Source organism: Ambystoma mexicanum, chromosome 8 (assembly GCF_040938575.1).
Source record: "Ambystoma mexicanum isolate Mex_15411 chromosome 8, UKY_AmexF1_1, whole genome shotgun sequence".
Classification (NCBI taxonomy): domain Eukaryota; kingdom Metazoa; phylum Chordata; class Amphibia; order Caudata; family Ambystomatidae; genus Ambystoma; species Ambystoma mexicanum.
The window spans coordinates 325,618,298-325,640,250 of NC_090929.1; the positions used below are offsets into that span (position 1 = coordinate 325,618,298).

Here is a 21,953-nt window from a genome sequence, read left to right on the forward strand (position 1 = left end):
AATGAAATAAATGGTTTTTCCACCTCACCACACTCTGGGTGTTCTGTTTTAGGGAGGTGCTGGTGTGTCTGCTTGACTCCCTTTGTTAAAAAGCCTCCATGCATTATTGGCTCAGCCCTGTTATGCATAGTGAGAGGAGGGGGATTCTGCCAGCAGATGTGGGCCTCACCTGGGCCCCATGTTGAGGCTCAGCTGCACAGCAGTGCTGGGGCCCAGGACTGTCCACCCTCCCCCGTCCACTTAAAGCTCTATATAGTGTATGTGTAGAAGCTGACCTGGTCAACTGATGCCCTCCAACTGCCTCTGACCACGAGTGTCTTTTTTTCTGCTTTAACTTTTTCACTCCCTATTGGATCTTTAAAGCACACCCCTACTTAATTAAACTTTTGTAAGGTGCTTAATGCCAGAGACCGGCTTAAACGAATTCGAACCCGTGTTGTTCTGCACTGTCTTACTTCCGAGACAAACACATTGCCCCTGGTCTCTCAGCTATCTTCCCGGCTCCTAGTGTGTCTATTTCAAACCATCAAAAAGACTGATTAGCATTGGTTTAGACCAGGGTCGCACAACAGTTTTTCGCTGGAGGGCCGAATGTACCACACAAGTCCCATTCGGTGGGCCAAACCCTCCATGGGAATAAGCCGGTGGTGGGGTCTTCGTTGGGAGAATTTGAGTTTTAAAAAACCTAGCTTTGAAGGTGCACTTTTAATGTATTACTTGTTTACTGTAACCCGTGATAAATTGCCTTTTAATGGCATTAGCACATTCATTTGTGTTATGGGACTGAACTCATCTTTTTAACTAGAAGTAAAACTGCATGTACCATGATGCAAAGGCAAAAAGTGGACTACAGGGGATTCACAGATGGCATGATGGAGCTAGTGACTGACTGCCTTTAGGCCAGGCAACACTTCATCAATGAACTCATGTGACATGGAGGGTCACAAATAATGCCCTGTGGGGCCACATTCAGCCCATGGGCACCCCTGGTCTAGACGATGAGACAGAGTTCCACCACCACCACATGCAGAAGGTTGGCTCCATTCACAAAACATTTCTTAGGGATAAGAAAAGAAACGTGCACTAAAAAAGGCACATTCACAAAAAGGTTAAAACTACCCGCAGGAATCGGCTGCTTAACTTACGCCTAGATGTTCTTCAGTGAAATGAGAGGGAGAAGTGTGGAAGTTGAAATGTTGTGTACAAGGCAGTGGGATGTGTGGGGCAAGGTGGCACATGCCTTGGGAACATATTTTGCTGTGTGAAACAATTTATTTTAAAAATGTGGGTAATACTTTTGTTTTGTTTCACTTCAGAATGCACCACAAGGTGTTTAAAACAGGGACGCGTTGTTCTTGTTTGTGAACTGGGTGCAATGTAAACTTTTATTTGTCTAGGGTAAGTTATGCCAAGATAGACCAGTGAGCACATGGTGGCATATCTTACACTATATGCAACTTTCGCATGAGAGCGGGATCCTTTGTGACAAACTCAACAGTTTTTGGCTTTTGTGTAAGCATGGGATAGGCGTTTGCCAGGCAGTGCCATAATGATTCTACCTGCACAAAGGGTAGCAACAGCTAGGAAATATTGTAACCTGGCGCTATAAAGAATTGCCTGGCAAATACCTATAAACATCCTGAAAATGTTGGCTTTGCCAATGGTTTTTTTTAACGGCTTCATCGCAAGGAGGAGATGAGAGGACACACATATTTCTTAAAAATCAAGTGGTTGAAGGAAACAATTAAGACATTTAAATGGAACTTGACACTCATTTACAGCTGCAATTAAGCCATAAACTCTCAAAATAATATCTGGAATCAACACTGGTAGACCCCATACAGCACACAGTTTGATGATTCTGAATTATAACGCTAGCTTAATGATATCCTGGGGGTGGGGGAGGGCATTTAAGCAGGGAGTAGCAGGTAGTGGGAAGGATTGGCCATAGGGATTAGAATGTCCAGGGGCAGTAAATGTTTGGATAAGTAACCAACCAACACCCACAATATCCATCATATCTGTACTCCCATTCAATAGTTTCAGCTTAAAGGGGCGCAGAGGCAACACTTCATAGTCAAAACTCAAAATCAATGAAGAGTCTAACATATCTGCTAATATTGTGTGATCTTTTAAGCAGTCCAACATGCAGGATTTTGTTACAAATAATGTACCTAGGAAGATATTAATCATTCAATTGGCTCCTGCCAATGGGCTCCTGCCCTGGCTGACTTCTGCAATCACTCCTTCGCTTCTGGAGTCTTCCCATCCCCCCTCAAGCACTCCCTTGCGCATCCCCTTCTTAAGAAACCCTCCTCCGACCCCACCTGCCCGGCTAACTATCGCCCAATCTCTATCACTCCCTTCCTGGGCAAGCTCCTGGAGAAACTGGCCATCTCCCAGCTTAATCTCCATGCTGAATCTGTTGATAGTCTTCACGACCATCAGTCTGGCTTCAGAGCTGCCAGAAGCACAGAAAATGCTCACCTGAACATTCGTGAGGACCTGCTCTCGAACCTTGACTCAAACACTCCTTGTGTTCTCATTTTGCTTGATCTCTCCTCTGCCTTTGATACTGTCAACCATACCATCCTGCTCAACCGTCTCCGTGATAACCTGGGTATCACTGGTCAGGCTCTGGTGTGGCTGTCCTCTTTCCTCTCCAATCGACCCTCCCGGGGCCAACTGGGGTCCTTCCTCTCTGACATCTTTTTCTCTACCTGTGGAGTCCCCCTGGGATCTAACCTCTCTCCCTGGCTGTTCAACCAGTACTTGGCACTTCTTGCCCACCGCATCGCCGCTCTCTGCCCCAATTTTCAGTGCTATGCAGATGATACCCAGCTCATTTTCAGGATACCCTCGGCATCCTCTTCTCCTTCCCTCATCCCTGACTGTCTTTCTGCTATCCAGGAATGGTGTGCCGCCAATGACCTCTGCCTTAATGCCAGTAAGACTGAGAGTCTACTCATCGGCACACCCACTCCCTCCTTCCCTGCAGCTCTCTGGCCGGCCTCTCTTGGCCTTCTTCCAGCTCCTACCTGCAAGGCAAAAAACCTCTGGGTCCTCTTCGACTCCACACTCTCCTTCTCTCCTCATATCTCTGACCTCTCTAAGAAGTCACACTACCAGCTTCACCTCCTCAGAGGTATCCTTCCTTTCCTTCCCCCAGAAGCTCACTGTCTCTAGAGCCCTGGTTCTCTGAAAGCTGGACTACTGTAACAGCCTCTATTTGAATCTGCCTGCCTCTACTCTCCGCCTTTTGCAACTCATCCAGAACAGGACTGCGAGACTTGTCCTTGGCCTCAAGACAAGGGACCGTATCTCTCAAGGACTGAAATCGCTACACTGGCTCCCAGTGGCTGCGAGGATTAAGTTCAAAACCCTCTGCATTGCCCACAAGGCCTTCTGGGGCCTCGGGCCAAAATACCTTCAACTCTCTCTTCCTAAATATCTTCCTTCTTAAGCTCTTCGCTCATCCAGCTCCAACTCGCTCAGGGTCAGCCGCTTCTCCAAGCAACGAGTTGGGGGTAGATCTCTCTCCGCTGCAGGAGCCTCCCTCTGGAACAGCCTTCCTGCCTCCCTGAAACTTGAAGAGAACCATCTCCGGTTCCGGAAGCACCTCAAAACCTTCCTCTTTGCCTCTGCTTTCTCTCCCCCTCTCCCCTGTTAATATTACTGAAACTGCACTGAATCTGCAACGGGGCCACTCACCTACCCTGGTCCGTGGCCCTGCCACTCTCCCCTGCACTGCCTACCTGGCAACCCCTGCACTGTGGGACTGTCTCTGTATCCCTACAGCCCCTCCTCTCAGCACTTGTCTGCACTTAACTTGCACTTGCCACCAGCTGGCCCTTATTATTTATCTTGTTCTACTAAACCTGTACTGCACTTCTCCTCTGCCTCTCCCCCTTGCACTTTTCCCTTCCCCCCAACCCTGCACTGCGCGATCTGAATGACACCTGGCCTAGTAGGATCTTTTGTCTGTCTCCCCTTGTTCCCCCCTGCCTCGTCGCGCCTTGAAACACTTGTGTATAGGTGCGTTATAAATGCCATATCATATATCGATTTAATAATGTAACGTTTGTGACAATAGACTACGTTACTCTGCTCCTTATCGGATAAGGATGATCAGGAGTGGAAGGACCACATATAGAAAATGAGGAAGGGAACCAGGGACTGGGTGAGAATAAAGTAGGAGATGGCCAGGCGAAGAATGGAACTTACATAAAAGAAGAGAAAACCAAAAAACTCACAGCTCAGGGGACATATGGACGGTGTGGTGGAGGCAGGTTGCAGTGGACTTTTGGACGGTGTGGTGGAGGCAGGTTGCAGTGGACTTTTGGACGGTGTGGTGGAGGTAGGTTGCAATGGACTTTTGGACGGTGTGGTGGAGGCAGGTTGCAGTGAATATTTGTACGGTGCGGTGGAGGCAGGGTGCTGTAGACATTTGGACAGTGTGGAGGTAGGTTCCAGTGGACATTTGGACGGTGTGAGGAGGTGGATAGATTTGAGATGGAAGGAACTTAGCCTAAATGAGGTTATTACGCCTTACAGAGGATAAATCACAAATAAAGCAACAGTATGTAGATTAGCAAAAAGTGCGGCACTATATACGCTAATCAGGGTTACCCAACTCCAGGTCTCGAGCGCCAGGATCTCGATCGGTTTTCCGGATATCCCTCATTAATATTCAGGAGGAAAAATGTGCATACATATAGAATCATTGTATGTAAATGTATCTCATGAATATTAATGAGGGGTGTCCTGAAAACAGGACATGGATCCGCCCTCGACCCTAGAGTTGGACAACCCTGCACTAGATAGAAAGTAGAACAAGATATGAGTGACAAGATCACAGTTCTACAGATAAGCGACCTACTGGCCACTTTCATTGCCCAAAAGCAGGAAAATACTTGCAGAAAAAGAGAACAGGGAGTAAAAATATTCCTAACAAAAACATGAAACAAAGGACACTCCAGCCTCCACTCACACAGATCCACAGATTTGCTCATATCAGGACTACTAGTGGAGCAGCACGGCAAGAAGCAGCTCCAGGGTTCTTACTGTCCGGCCGGAGGAGGAACATACAGGTAAAATGCATCTTGCCGATGTGGCATCTTTGGGAGAGCTGTGCCTGAAAGAGATGAAATGTGAGGGCCTGTGCAAAATGGGAGCGTTGAACCCCAGGTTTATAATGTACCAACAGCTACTGCTCAATAAAAAATCCCAGGCTCAATGTTTACCCCGGTTTCCGGTAGTGCAGTTTGATTAGATTTATAATTCATTAATAGGCGTAGGTTTTAGAGCAATTGGGGGCATTTGAAAAGAGGGCCCTGCTAGCTGCTAGCTGAGTGGAGACAACATGGAGCGCTATGTTCGAGGCTTTCACAACGTCCTCCCTCGAGTGTGTGTTGCAGAGGGATGGATGCATCCACATCATCTATGCAGGAGGGCACACAGAGGGGCCAATGTAGGTTTGGGGCTTCACAGCTTACAGGACAGCATGTCCGCCCTGCATTGTGGTGCAAGGGTTAATACTAAGGAGGTTTACAGGCATGCAGTCATTCTTAATATTATTATTTGCACTTATAATGCGCCGAAAGCCCGCAGGCATTAGGGCGCAGAAAGTCAGAAAGAGAAAGGCAGACGATGGACAACAAAAAAGAAGGCGCCGAAAAGAAGATCAACCAAAAACAATGGTTTTAACTCTCTTGGGAAACTTCAGAAGATTGTTTTCGGCACGTAGAGACACGTTCTGCACGTTATTGTCGGGCAGGCCATAATATCAGCAGGATGAATCAGCAGGCCAGGTAAAGAAACTGCCAGCATGCAGCAGGGCTGCAACACGTCAATAGCCAGCAGCTCCAAAAGGCATCCGATAGGCGGCCTAACAGTGAACTCTTCCTGCAAGCCAGTTGCGCAGCAATGAGTGGAGATTTCTAGCCTCATTAAAACAGAGTGCCAAGTCTCTTACTACAAGTAAAAGCACAGATCACCGAACATCGCGCTATTGATAGTTATCAAACGTCAGCGATCCTGTGGAGGTGCATAGCCAACAGTATTAAGGCAAATGGCAATCCAAAAACCTCTTGGTAGCAACTGCTCACAGGCAAGGAGTGTCAACGTGTAGGGAATGCACTCATGCCCCCGTCTATACCATTTCCCGCTCTGCCTCCTAAGCAAGAGAGCACTACCAGCCCCAAATGCCCGCATGCACCGAGAGATCGCTCCACTGATTACGTATCAGGCAAATCAGGCAAGATCTGTGGGTAGCCACCAGGCATAGACTGGAATCCATGTGGGCAGGAGGCAGACGCGAAGCTCCCGCAGGATGTGCTCTGAGAAGCCACGCTGCACGGAGAGACGATGCAAGGAGTTATGGAGTCAGTTGCGTGGGCCAATGTCTACATGGCTCTGCGTGGCTCCCTGAGACACATGGGGAGTCCTGAGGCTCCGGAGAGGATCAGAAGGGCCAGAGCCAACCTGCTGGAGTGAGGCGAGGAGTGCTTAGCTGGTTGGCTGTGCAGCAGTGGTGAGAAGAGAGAGTGGAGCAGAGCCATAGTGGAGAGGCTGGCGCAGGGGGCATGCTAGGGTCTCAGGAGTGCACTTACAAGATCAAAACCACTAGCTCTTCAGAGTAGTTGGCGATGTTGCTTTGGTGAGTCCATCAGCGGCCTGTGTGGCCTTCCATTAGGGAGCAACCATAGTCCTGACAATGTATGGCTGGAAACAGGACTGCGTAAAAACCCTTCACTTGACAGAGTTCGGGATTTGTTTGTTCAAGGACAAGAAATAGCCAATACAACGTTGATTTGCTCATTGACAAAGAGGGCTATACATACTTTTACAAAGTAAACATGACATTAAGATCATTTTGGACATTGGTCTTAAATGAAGATAGATTTTAGACTGACGGTTACTTAGGACGTGATGAGCATTATAAGTTGATGAACACAGCCAAGCCCTGCACACACATTTGTCCTAATGTGTTATAATAGTTGCATGTATAAAATCAGTTCTTTAATGAGCTAAACCTTGGATATATGAGTGGTTGGGCCTGGAAAGGCTATGACCAAGCTAGACCATGAGCCCATGAGAACCGAGGGGGGGGATGGGTGAGGGCTGCAATTCCTCAGCCGTGCAACCCTCAAAGATACTTGTAAATTTACAGGCAGCAGTGGGTACTGGGTATGATGAGGTACTCAGCCGGTACCTTGTATATTAGAGATTGAAAGCAGAGCGGAGACCAAGTGGAGGTAATCGGCTCACCAGTTGAAGCATTTTTATTCATGGCACTTTAGTCCTATTGAGTATTTCCATGCCCATAACCATGGGAAAGGTTTTGTGTTGGTGCTGGCACTATGGCAACAGAGCGGATGCTGACACATCAGCTTCCAGATCCCTCTTGGTAGAGCTGGTCTTGTTAACCCACTGAAGAGTAAAGTCGAATCAGTATACCAGTCGCCAGGATATTCAAAAGGAATATGCATGAGAAAAACGTCCATACAGTGTACTACAAGGGACATTATTTTCAAGCTTGCTGGTCATTTTAAAAACCAGGCTAGATTTTGCTGTTGAGCAGATCACCATGTCGAACTCTACTCGTTAAAGTTAAAGAACTCCCTCTGCTGTCTGAGATTGATTGGTGATATCTTCCAATGTTTGCCTTTAGATATGAAATGCATTTTACTCAAAGATGCTTCTCAGAAACTGTCAATGTTAGCTGGTGGACGTTTTGCATTAGATAATCCGGTATACTACCATTAATTACAATGGAGGAGATTTCAACGAATACAATTCCAACAAATTTTGTAACACACATTTCACCGCAAATATATGCATGGGGCTGAGTTAGGATAAGAATTAAGGTGGGGTAAAAATAAGGTGGGGTATGTGTGGGGGTAGTCTCTGGGGGCCCCTTGGCCCTGCATACATTTGCAGTGAAATGTCTTTTAAGAAAAATAAGATTCGATGAAATCCCATTTGTCGTAATTATTTACAATGTAATCGCGTAGAACCGATAATCCATGGATCTTAATGTTCAACAAATGTTTGATTAAAAATAAATTCACACCAAAAACCCCTGCAACACAATCACCCACTCTAAATTCTCTTGCCATGCCATATAACAAAATTCTAAATAAGTACTTAACCACGTTAAAAAGGATCCTCGGCTTCCTGTATTTCATGTTTCAATTATTGATGAATCAATGGAAGTACATTTCAAACAACAACATACATGACACTTATTTCAGTAGAGCCAATCTATCCAGAACTAGAGACCCAGACCAGAGAACCAGAGAGAGCTGACCCAGATCACTGTGAAGTGCAGAGACCAGAGGCGAATTTAAAACCCTGACCAGATCCATGGCGAGGCCCATTTCACTCAAGAATATAGTGAACTCAAGACACCCAGGAACAGGATGAGGTTGCCGGTCCCTTCAAGATACCAGCACCAACCAGCACCAGGAAATGCACACAGCCAGCCAGTCCTTGATCCGCCGACCTGCAAGAATATCTACTCAGCCTGCATGTTTTAAACTTGATGCCTACAGCTGCTGTGTTTGCCCCTGCCACCATTAGCCACCACGAGGTTTTTACACTTCCAAGATGGCCGCCCGCCATGTCTCAAGGAACCCCAGTGCCTAACTGAGCACATCCGACTGTCCTCGCATCCGATTGGCCATTGAGCCACCTTAAGCAGCATATCGCCAGCCGGTAGGCGAAGCCGGCCCACTCCCAGCAAGGCCCAGGATAATAAGGCCAATACCTGTCCTCAGCCTTCCTCGCCGTTTGACCGGACCCCCTGCCGGATTCCAGACCAACCTGAACGGTAAACGCCACTTCGCTTTTAAATTGAACTGCCTAGACTCTGGAAAAGGCTTTGTAACCACAAGCTACTTATTGCCACTCTCGTGCACACAGGCCTTATTGCATGCTGTATCTGTGCCCAAAGTTGCTGCCATTTCCAGTACATAGGTGCTCAGTCGTATTTAGACTATTGTGTCGCTAGTCATCCCTGTAACATATAACTGCACTGTGCCTCACTGCTGCTCGGCTACCCTATGCAATTCTAGCTGCCATTTTTAACCGCATTGTGACCATCTGCTCTGTTCTGTTGATCTGCTCACCAACTGCCTCTAGATCTGTTGACCTGCAGCCCAATGTGTCCCCGCTCAACAAACTTTTATAGCCACTAAACTCAATGTTGTGCTTAATCTGCTCTATGTGCTATTCTGAAGTTAGGGGTTATTCTGATTCTAGGTGTTATCTTGAACTAAGTGTTACTCTGAACCTAGGTGCTATTCCCATTCCAGGCGCTATTCTGAATACATGCTACTCTGATCCAAGATGTTAATTGGTACACTGGCGCAACTCTAAACCTAATGCTGTGCTAATTGACAAACGCTTACTATGACCACTTTGCTTACCTGTACCTGAGTCAGATGCCAATCTGCAACCTTGCACTACATGGATTAGGTAGTATTCGGCTACTCCAAGCAGGCCGCACTGTCCACTGCTAGATTTCGACCCTAGACAGGACACACACTGCACCTTACCCCCCTCACACAATGTTCCTCCCAGGCCTTTACTCTATACTACTGAGAACCATTCTCCACATCACCAATTCCGCATGCCTCCCCAGCTCACCCCCTAACTTGACCAGCCTAGGCACCGCATCACCCACCCTCACAGAGCCCAGCACCACAATCATGCTTAGCCTACTCGCTCCCCCATGCCTTTCGGACAGGCTGACCAGATTACGATCCAGACTTCCAAAAATACACGAGCCTAGAGCCAGGGACTCCACACAATCCATACTCACACACCGAACCTCCATCAGCTCCTGCGCTAACCTTACGCTAAAAAAACCCAAACCTAAACCCGTCAACTCCACTACAACCAACAATAGAGCGCTCATCACAGCTACCACCCCCACCCCTGCCAAAGCCAAAACCCTACCTATAAAAGGTGCCCTCATCAACGCACGCTCCATGATTGCCCATGCCACGGACATCGCTGATCTCATTTTAGCTGAAGATCTAGACTTCCTAGCCATAACAGAGTCCTGGCTTCATGCAGCCGCAGGCCCAGCCCTTTCGCTAGCCATCCCCACTGACTACACCATCATCCGAGCGGACAGAACTGAAGCTAAAGGCGGTGGTTTGGCCATCATTGCCAAGACCCACCTTAACATCAGACTCAACTCCGCCACACACCACCCATCATGTGAATCACTTACAGCCAAACTACCCATCGCTAACTCCCAAACAATATCCATTCACTTACTATACAGACCGCCCGGACCCCCGGGATCTTTTGAGGAAGACCTCAATGCCATCCTTACCGACAACCTAAAAAACTCCTCACAATGCCTTCTCTTAGGAGACTTCAATTTAGGCTACAAAGACCCCAAAGACAATCAAGCCACTCTCATCAGCAACACCCTGTCTGAACTAGGCTTCACACAAAAAGTAACCAGCCCCACCCATAACAAAGGGAGAACCCTTGATTGGATAGCAGACTATAACTGTGCCGTATCGATCACTAACAACACTCCCCAATCCTGGACCGACCACCACCTCCTCTCCTTCTCACTTGAGGCCTCAAGCCCTATAGCCAACATGGCACTAGCCCCAGCCATCCACACGAGAAGCAAAAAAAATATCACAGTAGAAAAACTGATCCCACTCATTCTTCCTACACTAAGCCAACTCCAAGACTCTAATCCCTATGACCTCGTAGAAGGCTATAACAACACCATGCGCATAGCCTTAGACGCCATTGCACCATTGAAACTTAGAAAATCCAAACCAAAAAAGCACCTCAACCAATGGTTCTCCAGCCATCTTAAAACCCTTAGATTGGAAAAGAGTAAACTGGAACAAGTCTGGAGACAATCTCCGACTGACCACAACAAACTATTGCTTAACAAAATAACGGCCAACTATAAAAAAGAAATCATAGCGGCCAAACAAGAATCCTATAACCTGAGAATCTCCCAATCCAACTCCAGCTCCAGAGAATTATTTACTATCCTGAAAGAATTGGAAACCCCGGTAACAATCCCAGATACTTGCGTTAAAAACAAACAATGGTGCACCAGTGTCCAAAATGCACTAAACAATAAAATCACTGGCCTTCAAACAAAAATTAAAAATAAGAAAGACTCCCTCACCAATCTTACCAACCCCATCAACGCCCACTCGAGCCCTCCACCCTCACACCACACACCTAACTCTGCTCGCTTCAGCTTTTCCAAAGTCTCTTCCCTCGAAGTAGAAAAAATAATTCTTGCCCTTAAACCCTCCAACTGCAAAGGTGACCTCTGCCCCCCACAAATCATTAAAGACGCGGCACGAGACCTCTCGCCATTCATCACCAGACTCATCAATGCCTCTTTTTCCTCAGGAACAGTCCCCAGTAACCTTAAAGAGTCCTGGGTCCTCCCCCTCCTCAAAAAACCCTCCCTTGACCCGTCCATCCCAACCAACTACAGACCGATTACCACCGTCCCATTCCTGCTCAAGATACTAGACAAGACAGCATACCAACAAATCCAAAAGTATCTTGAAACAAACCACCTTCTAGGAATAAGACAATCCGGCTTCAGACCCCAACATGGAACTGAAACAGCCCTGATAGATCTGAAAGCCCAAATAGACGACCTTAGAGATAACGGGAAAACTGCATTACTACTCCTGCTAGACCTCTCTGCAGCGTTTGACCTAGTTGACCATAAAATCCTATGTAATCATTTAGACTCAGCTGCCCACTTTTCACAAGAAGCCATCAGTTGGATTGAGTCATTCCTCAACAACAGATCCATGCGAGTCTTCTCCTCCTCTGCCGCCGCCGAACCCATCCCCATTACATGTGGAGTCCCACAGGGCTCGTGCGTCTCCCCCACTCTGTACAACGTGTTCACAAAGCCCCTGTTTGATGATCTAGGCGGCCTGGGTATCACCTACACTAACTACGCCGATGATACACAGATCCTCATCCCGTTGACGGGAGATTACAACCAGGATTTGGCCCTGGTGAACAGGGTGTATCTCATCATCCAGGCATGGATGGCTTCGCACAGTCTATGCCTGAATGATGACAAAACTGAACTCATCATCCTTGGTTCCACGTCCAACCTAACCAAACTCGACCACAATTATGCCAACTTCATCATAGATGGGAACCTAATCAAGGTTTCGAAAGAAGTAAAAACCCTAGGAATATACCTCGACTCCTCCCTAACCTTCCACAAACAGGTTAGCTCGATGGCATCCTCTACGGCCTACACATGTAAGCTCATAAGAGCAGCCAAACCCTTCCTCTCCACCCACAGCTGCACTACACTTGCCAGAGCATTGGTATTATCCAAACTGGACTATTGTAACGCCCTCTACATAGGAGCCACCAAACAAATCACCAACAAAATTCAGACGCTACAAAACAACGCCCTTAGGGCAGCACTCAATATTCCCAGGAGGGAACACATTTCCAATATCAGGAAATCCCATAACTGGCTCAGCACAACAGACAAAATCCTGCTTAAAGTAGCATCGCTCACCCACAAATGCCTGAATAATGCTGCCCCACGCTATCTGGCAGACAGAATATGCAAACACAGCCCCATCAGACCCACCAGAACCTCCAATGCTAATCTGCTCACCGTCCCCAGGTTTAAACGCACTAAAATGGGTGGCAACAGCTTCCAGGTGAAAGCACCCCAACACTGGAACTCCCTACCACCATCGCTCAGAACTCCCCAACCTTACTCACTTTTTAGACGCAACTACATCCATTGGTTAAAGAACACGAACCACTAACACCTCTAACACCACACGGCTGCTCTCCGCGTTGCATGCTTTAAGAGAATCTGTAAATTTGTAATACTAAACTTGTATATATTTGTAATTCTTTAAATACATCTACTGCATTCTCTCCTGCCAAACTGTACACATGTTCCTTCATCGTCACACTGTAATTATGTAATGTAATGTATAATTATGTAATGTAAAGTATAAGCATCCTGTAACCAAGCTTTGAATCACCTTGCTGCTCATGCGCCCTCATACCCTCGGGTCTGGTGCGCAATACAAATGAATAAACTAAACTAAACTAAACTAAACATGTGCTGTCGTCCTAAGTAAGAGGTTTGCAACCTTTGTCTTTCCAGTTGTTTACGACTACAATTCCCATTACCACTAATCTGCATAGTCAATGGTGACCGGTCATGGGCGTTGTAGTCCAAGACGCCAGGAGAGATGCAGGTCGCATGGTGCCTTTAAATGTAATGCAGCAAAGGTGTTGCTCTACTTGAGGCACTCCTATGAACTACTTTGTTTACCTTTTTGTACTAATCTCGGCGTCCGATATAGGCAGCCATGTACGATTTTGGTACAGTTATGGTATGAACTTGTTTACTGGCCTTTACCGCAGTTCTTGCCCGTGCATAAATTATTTTCTGTGACCGCATGTACATTTCCTTCCTAAATCTGAATTTGTCTCACGTCAACATGTACTGTTCTGCCTGGATGGTCTTCTGAAATGTGTGGGTGGGATTTACTGAGCAACCTCCGATGGAACTGGCTGTTGCCGACTGCTTCATCGACAATGCACTCGCTGGGAAGCCTTCTGTTAAACTAGCACCTAGCATCTCGAATTTGGGCTAGGCATTACATGGCTGAGGTCAACACAAAAGCAGAGTATTGGAGAGGTTGCACTTCCCAGTGACGCGCTGTATATTTTACCAAAATATCAACAGATATTTATGATGCAACAATTACCAACAGACCAGCAGATATTTACCTAACATCAATAACCTATGTATCACTGAATATGTACCAACAAGTATTTATTGATTGATTACAATATCTTAACTAAGCAATTACTAATAATTGCCAGAAATATACAATTTCCAATATATCACTAGGTATTTATTGTGCAGTTGCCAATGTATAGCCAGATATTTTTTGCGACAAAAATTATGAATATTTCAGCAGATATTTGCTTAGAAATTGCAATATATGACCACATATACCACACAACAGTGGCCTACAGATCACCACATTTTTACCAAATAAACAATTACCAAAATACCCCCAGAAAATGTTGAACCAACAATTAGCAATAGATCGTTTGGATAGTTAGCATACAAGAGTAACCACTAGATTATCAGACATTTATGCATGCCATAACTTCCCAGGGATCAGTATATATTTTCAATCCCAATTATCAACAGATCACCAGCTGTTTACTAGACAACAATTTCTGGCATTTCACCAGATACTAAGCAAAGATATACTAATATATAGCTAGAAACATAGCAATATTTCACCAGATATTAACCAAACCATTTATAAAGAGTAGTGCACATGGTCTACCATTCAAAAAGTTAGAATGCGAGTAGGGGAAGAAACCTTCTCCAACTTTCTTCTACTACAACTCTTGCCAAATATATCATAATTTGTTCAATGTAAACACTATTTAACATTTTACTATTTTAACAATTTTATTTCAAAGCCTCTATTAACATTTGTTGGTAAATGAAAATGCCCAACCGATCGATGTACGCACACACAGACGCACACACTCTTCTGTGTAGCACCACCCTTGTAGGGTCAGTATCGCTCTTGGCTTTGAGGGGCATTGAGAAGCTTCTAGATGCGCCCGTGGCTCCTCACTCACATACTCTGGCTGTTTTTTCTCTCCTCTCTACAGGCGAGCGACGACGGCGAGAGCGTCGGGAATTGCCCCTTCTCCCACCGCATCTTCATGATCCTAATGCAGAAAGGAGTGCCCTTCACCCTCACCACAGTGGACATGAAAAGGTACCTACGAGCAGCAAGTGAGGAGTTGAGGTGCCAGGCACACTAAGGGATGAGCTACACATGTGTACTTTACTTGTATTTTCCCCTTATATATCTCTGCAAGGAGACGTTATTTAAGACCGTTATTTGTTCAGTGGCGAACGAGCACTGTTGTTGCAGCCTAAAGGCTGCTGAAAATAACAAGGGGTGAAAATTGCATAATTCGATTAATGACGTTTTTAGCCTCTGCTTGGGATCTGCACGACATTTTTAAATTCTTGTGTTTTAATTTTTAGTTTTATGATGTATAATGTAAATTTTATCATGTTTTAGTTTTGCAAACTTTTTATGGCATCGCCGAAATAAAAGATTTTCAACACACATGTGGCCAAATTGAGACTTACCCAGAAGTCTAGAGAAAACCTAATTCATAAACAATCTTCTAGAGTGTGAATACGAAACAGAAGGACAACTTCTGGGCCCTCGCTCTACAAATGAGGGTCATGGCTACCACCTGTGATATACGGAAAATACTTATACATGTAAAATGGCTGCAAAATGCACCCAGGCAATTTATCTTCGATGTTGAGCACATTTGAGATGCCCTTTCTGAAACCCTTTGCATATCAGCACAAATAATGGCTGCACATTTCAATGATGCGCATTCTGAATTCAGAAACGGGGTTTGATTTGAAAGGTTCATTTCCCTGTGCGTGTTTGGGACAAGTGAAAGGGGGATGCGCAATGCATGACATGGTCATTCCTGACACTGTCATGCAAAGTGGAACACGTATAGAAATGTTTTTTTTCTTTTTGGGAAATATTTCAGAATGACAGGCCCTTTAAAGGGGTCATCTTCAGGGTCATCTTCGACTCTGTACTCTCCTTCTCCCCTCACATCTCTGACGTCTCTAAGAAGTCACACTACCAGCTGCACCTCCTTAAAGGTATTCTTCCTTTCCTCTCCTTCCCCCAGAAGCTCACTGTCTCCAGAGCCCTGGCCCTCTCCAAGCTGGACTACTGTAACAGCCTCTATGTAAATCTTCCTGCCTCCACTCTCCGCCCTCGGCAACTTATCCAGAACATGACTGCGAGACTTGTCCTTAACCTCAAGCCCAGGGATCGCATCTCTCCAGGACTGAAATCTCTGCACTGGCTCCCAGTGGCTACAAGGATTAAATTCAAAACCCTCTGCATTGTACACAAGGCCTTCTGGGGTCTGGGGCCGCAATACCTTTCTACTCCCTCTTCCTAAATATCTTCCTTCTCGAGCCCTTCGCTCATCTGCCTCCAACTCCCTCAGGGTCAGTCGCTTCTCCAAGCAACGAGTTGGTGGCAGATCACTCTCTTCGGCAGGAGCCTCTCTCTGAAACAGCCTTCCTGCCTCCCTGAAACTTGAGGAGAACCATCTCCGGTTCTGGAAACACCTCAAAACCTTCCTCTTTGCTTCTGCTTTCTCTCCTCTCCTCTCCTCTGCACTGGTTACCTGGCCACCCTTTTCTGATCTCTGGCCCAGGCCCCGTCAACTGCCCACCTGCACTGCCTCCCTGGCAACCCCTGCACTTGGGGACCATTTTTTCTGTATCCCTTCAGTCCCCCTTCCAGCACTTATGTCTGCACTTCCTTGCACTTGCCACCAGCTGACTGTTTTATGTGTTTTATTTATCTTATTTATTCCACTTCCCATGTACTGCACTTTCCCCTCTCCCTTCCCCCCGCACACTCTTCCTTTCCCCCCTTCCCATGCAATTGTGCGATCTGAATGACATCTGGTCTCGTAGGATCGTTGTCTGTCCTCCCTTTGTTCACCCCCTTGCCTCGTCGCGCCTTGAAACACTTGTGTATAGGCGCGTTATAAATGTCATATCATATCATAAGGATCCATTGCTGTGAAGTCCAAGTTGGTGCTGGGAGCTTGCAATTCATTAGCATCAGGAGCATGGTTCCGACAAGAATGTATAGAATGAGACTGGCCAGCACATCATTTGCGCTGGAGCACAGCCCTCTGGAAATACTCACGTCACCATTGAGAATAAGGTGTAGCGGCATTTCTTATAAAGGGACATCTGAAGAATAGCAAATCCTCTGCACTATTTTGAGATGGCCCATTGGCGTCTTAAAGTCTTGTAGATAGGCCTGGAAGCTTGTACCCAATGTACACATAAAGAGCACCAAGAAGCCTATGTAGTCAATGGATGCATCCTAAACCCACCTCCTATGCCTTCTATTGCTACCACATCCCCTAAGAGTCCAAGGAAGCCTATGCAGCCAATGGATGCATCCTATGCCCTCCTCCTATGCCTTCACTTGCTACCACACTCCCCTAAGAGTACAAAGAAGCCTATTTAGTCGATGGATGCATCCTATACCCACCTCCTATGCTGTCTCTTCATACCACACTCCCCTAAGAGTCCAAAGAAGCCTATGTAGTCAATGGATGCATCCTATTCCCACCTCCTAAGAGTCTAAAGAAACCCATGCATTCAATTGATGCATCCTAAGCCCACCTCCTATGTCTTCACATGATACCAAACTCCCCTAAGATTCCAAAGAAGCCTATGCAGCCAATGGATGAATCCTAAGCCCACACCCCCTAAGAGTCCAAAGAAGCAGCCTATGCAGCCAATGGATGAATCCCAAGCCTGCCTCGTATGCCGTCTCTTGATACCACACTCACCTAAAAGTCCAAAGAATCCCATGTAGTCAATTGATGCATCCTACGCCCACTGCATATGCATTCACTTGCTACCAAACCCCCCTAAGATTCCAAAGAAGCCTATGCAGCCAATGGATGCATCCTAAGCCCTGGAAATTTAAATAGGGGTGCCTTATTGGGTCTTGATCTTACGGGCTCTCATAACGTATATAAACAAAAAAGTGATCAAGGCCAATTTGTATAGATCAGAACAAAACACTCTACTAGTTTCGTGTTTTAAACTCTTCTACTATTGAGATAGTTCAATTCAACAAGTTCACACTTTACAACACCATATAAAAATGGCTGTATACATATTTTTATATATCCTAATTCATTCGACTCACTCCATACTTGCCTCTCATCCATACACAATAATGTCACCTAGATCCATATCTCTACACACCAATAATTGTATACAGTTCTTGTTTGACAAATGATAAAACCTTTTATCTGTCGACACGTGTTTCAGCTGGGGCTCAGCTACATTCACGCCAAATCCTGCTCTTCCCATCATCAGGACAAGGAGTGGCTTCTAAATGGACTGACCTCCTTTCTAAAATTCGCTGTTCACAAAGTGTCTACAGCAAAAACATGATAGCGTATTAAAAAATGTGCCTCTCTGTACAACAGTATTGAAGAATGACTTAAATATATGATATCAATTACAAATCAAATGAATTATGGGACAGAAGTGCATACCTTATGTTGCTTGCGTGCCCTTGATCCTATTTTGTCACAGCCTTTCTTTATTTGTGTTGGCTGTTTGTTGTCCTAGTGTATCTATAGACAAAAGATACAGGGGGAGGTCGGATGTCGTGCACTAGAGAAGAACACTCAGTTCACTTCCATCATACCCTTTAGGTAAGAAAAAACTCACACATTTTATACAGTTTTTGTTGTGCTGTAGGTTTGTTCACCCCTGACTTCCAAGAGTTCGCCACAGGGGTTTTCCCAAAATCCTCTCAGTTATTACCTGTGATATGAAATGATAGGTTATTTGTAACATGCTTAATACCCAGAGGTTTCTAAGCGCGGACCCGGGGATTGAACCTATGTTGCTATGTCAACTTGCTTCCAAGGTGAGCACATTGCCCCTGAGCTATCCTCCCGAGACAATAAGTGAGCAAAGCTTGTTGAATCCAACTCTAGCTAGTTACGATATTCGCAGAGGCATCACTTGCAGCAGTACTTACTCACTTATGAGGCTATATCTTTATCTGATGTATTGCCTGAGGAGCCATCTGTCACTCTACGGATTATCTTCCAGCCGCGTGTTCATACTGAATGTGCCTAAAAATTAAGGTACAACCATTTGTTAGGATACCTCTATTTAGCGCTTGCCTTTCTCATTTTGAAAAGACTTAGTGTGGGGTCTTAGCTCAAAACGTGTTGCTCGTGTGGCTTATACAACATTAATGCCTGCCCGGATGTATTCATCGTCATTCTGATGTTGGGAGCATCTCCAATGTATGACTGTCTCTATATGTACAGGCTTTGTCCAAACAACTGCTCATGGACATTGTGCACTGCTAATTCGTGTGTTTTCCAGGTCGAGTCTCACCTTTCAAAACAACCGGTTTCTCAAAACAGACTATTGCTTGCTGCCCTAGTGGGAACCTGTCTAGTCTCTGTTGTAAATGGCACTTACACCCAAAGGAAGGACCCAACACCTGCGGGAAAACTGCACCTCCACTTTATTCAACCGTTAACCTCTAACTGGCAATTCCTCCTTGACTCCTCCCTTTCCTCCCTCGCTCCCGCTTCCCGCCAGTGTCCCCGTCTGTGCCTTAAAGCCACAGAGACCCTTAACAGTCTCTGCTTGGCATTCATGGGGCATTTCCTGTGCTGCCTGTTGGTGTGTTTCTTGTCCGTGCGTTAGCTGCATCTGTCCGGGAACCTGTTCATGTAAAGTGGTCCCTTTTTTACCGCATGATTCACGGGGAAAGAAAGAGGACTGCAAGTAGCTGCCGTCTCTATGGTGCGCCAAATATGCACACGTAGGTTAGGATGATGTACTACATTTCTAGTGCAATATCTATTTCAAGCTTTCATTTTTTGATTGGAATCCTTTTGGCACATGCGGGCTATTTATCACACCTTGTCTCAGTCAACTTGGGACATCAGTGGCATGGTCCAGTCTCTTGTTGACCTGTTTGCATGATGGAAAAAGAGAGAGGACTGGAAAAGCTACTTCTTCTGCAGCGCTACTAGTATGCGCTCGCTAGCTACGATGATCTGGTGAATTCACTGTTTTGGGAGATGGAAAAGTCCCTTTTTACATTCCACACATACTCTCTCTTATGTGGCAGCCGAGCGGATATATGTATTTCACTATTATGCACGATTTACTATGGATCGGATCCATGCATCTATACATAGATGAATATATATATTATAAAATATTCCTTTTTCAATCCTTGTCTGACTGTTATTAAACTTGCAACAAGGGTCTGCATCTAACATGCATATCCCTTACCTACCTCCATGGGTAAATCCGAAGTTTCTTTTTCAGGAGATGGGAATATAACATCATTTGTTGGGGGGCCCTCTGTGGCCACATCCAGGGTACAGAGGTCAAAACAGCACTTCTTTTAACTACTGAGGAATGGAATAAAAAGGATTGATTGTGTGGAAATGGTTACTCCAAACAACGCATCTGTGCATCATGTCTGATGTATCCTTTGGGTCACGTGAAGATTACCTGATTTCACTCCATCGAGATGTTAAGTCCCCGATTAACAGTGTCAATATTGCCGATGTGGGGGTGTCGCTTGATATTCTGTTGAAAGAAAAAAAATAGGTCTTGATCTGTATGTCCCTTTCTGATGTAATGCTCAACGAGCGGTTTGTCGTTGATTTTATTCCTAATGCATGACCAATGTTCCGATATGCATTATTTGACTGGGCTGCTGGCTTTTCCCACATATATTAGGTCACATGGGCATTTGATGATGTATATGACATTTTTGGTATTACAATTTGTGTGGGTACGGATTTCCCACTTGATGGGTCCTTGCTCAAAAGTGAGGGTGGTATTGGTAAACCGACAGGCCATGCATTTTCCACACTTGTAATGTCCTGTTGTCTCTTCCCCTGTGCATCTATAGGTGTTCTCAAGTTTCTGCTTCAGATTAAAGTTCTTTTTCAAAGCGAACATAGGGCAGCTGATTTTAGGTGATGACTTGGTTGCATTTCAATTAACATGTTCCTTATCCTAAACAGAGCTCCAGAGGTGCTGAAGGATCTGGCCCCAGGTTCACAGCCACCTTTTCTACTCTACAACGGAGAAGTGAAAACCGACACCAACAAGATCGAGGAATTCCTGGAAGAGAAGCTTAGGCCTCCAAGGTACCTGCAATGAGCGCTAGCATCATGTGTCTGCCAGTGTTGCGCTCCAAAGTTCACCGTGTGGATTATGAGATGGGGCTCCCAAGGTCGATTGAGTGACTGATAAAGTTCTCTTGGGTACATAGGACCTTAATGGCATCCAGATTCTGACATGGAGTTTACATTCATAGCCGAGGGGACATGTGGCTATCCAGGTGTCCAGACAATGGCACAGAGCACACATTTTTTAAAAGGGCACATGGGCCTGTATTGTACTCCGGTGATTGATTTGGTACTTGCGTTCATGGATAAGAGAGCATAGTGTTTTATGGTGGTCACTAATAAGTGATGTAGAGCTCACATTCACGGGTAAGAGATCAGAGCACATAGGCTTTAGATTGTGTCCAGAAACTGACATGAAGAACATCTTCAGAGTTAAGGGAGCATAGGGCTTCAAGGGGTCCAAGTGTATGAGATGAAGCTCTCATTCAGAGTGCAGAGATAAAAGGTCTTTGATGTGGTCAACTAACATACAGTTCATCTTAACAGAGAAAAAGAACAGATGGTGTTAAGAACTTCAAGTAACTGAAAGAAGCTCAAATGTATTGACAAGGGAGCATTACGTGTGCTCAGGATCTGGAATTAAGCTCACATTCATGGTTGAAATAGAATAGACAGTAGATGGCTCTGAAGAAGTGAATACCTTCAGAATGTGTAGGTGAATGCGAGGGTCCTGCACATGCACCCAATCATGCCACGCATTACATATGCCCAGAATGCCCTGTATGTACCAACAAGCATACCTTTGATGATGCAACCATCCCTTCCACAGTTATCCCAACATGACTCCCAGGTACAAGGGATCTTCTACAGCTGGGAACGACGTCTTTCAGAAGTTCTCCGCCTACATCAAGAACTACGATCCCAAGAAGGAAGACGGTGAGTGTGGGTCTCACAAGTAATTCTTCTTTTGGGGGGGGGGGGAGTTTGATTTCGACTGATATGGATTCTTCTAGTTTCATAGTTCTCTGTTGTCCCTATAAGGCATGCATTAGAAAACATAACTGCAGCAATGAGTGGGGACTGATGGTCCTAATGAGTTCTAGATAGATCCCCATAAT

The 21,953-nt window shown here is 45.6% G+C and overlaps 1 protein-coding gene across 1 annotated transcript in view; it reads left to right on the forward strand.

The window, feature by feature from the left end:
- CLIC3 (chloride intracellular channel 3) overlaps window positions 1-21,953 on the forward strand; it is a 151,377-nt gene that overhangs the window by 105,703 nt on the left and 23,721 nt on the right. Inside the window, exons 2-4 of the mRNA XM_069609744.1 lie at window positions 14,719-14,828; window positions 20,728-20,853; window positions 21,665-21,771. Coding sequence (XP_069465845.1) covers window positions 14,719-14,828; window positions 20,728-20,853; window positions 21,665-21,771 — 343 coding nt within the window. The remainder of the gene's footprint in view (window positions 1-14,718; window positions 14,829-20,727; window positions 20,854-21,664; window positions 21,772-21,953) is intronic.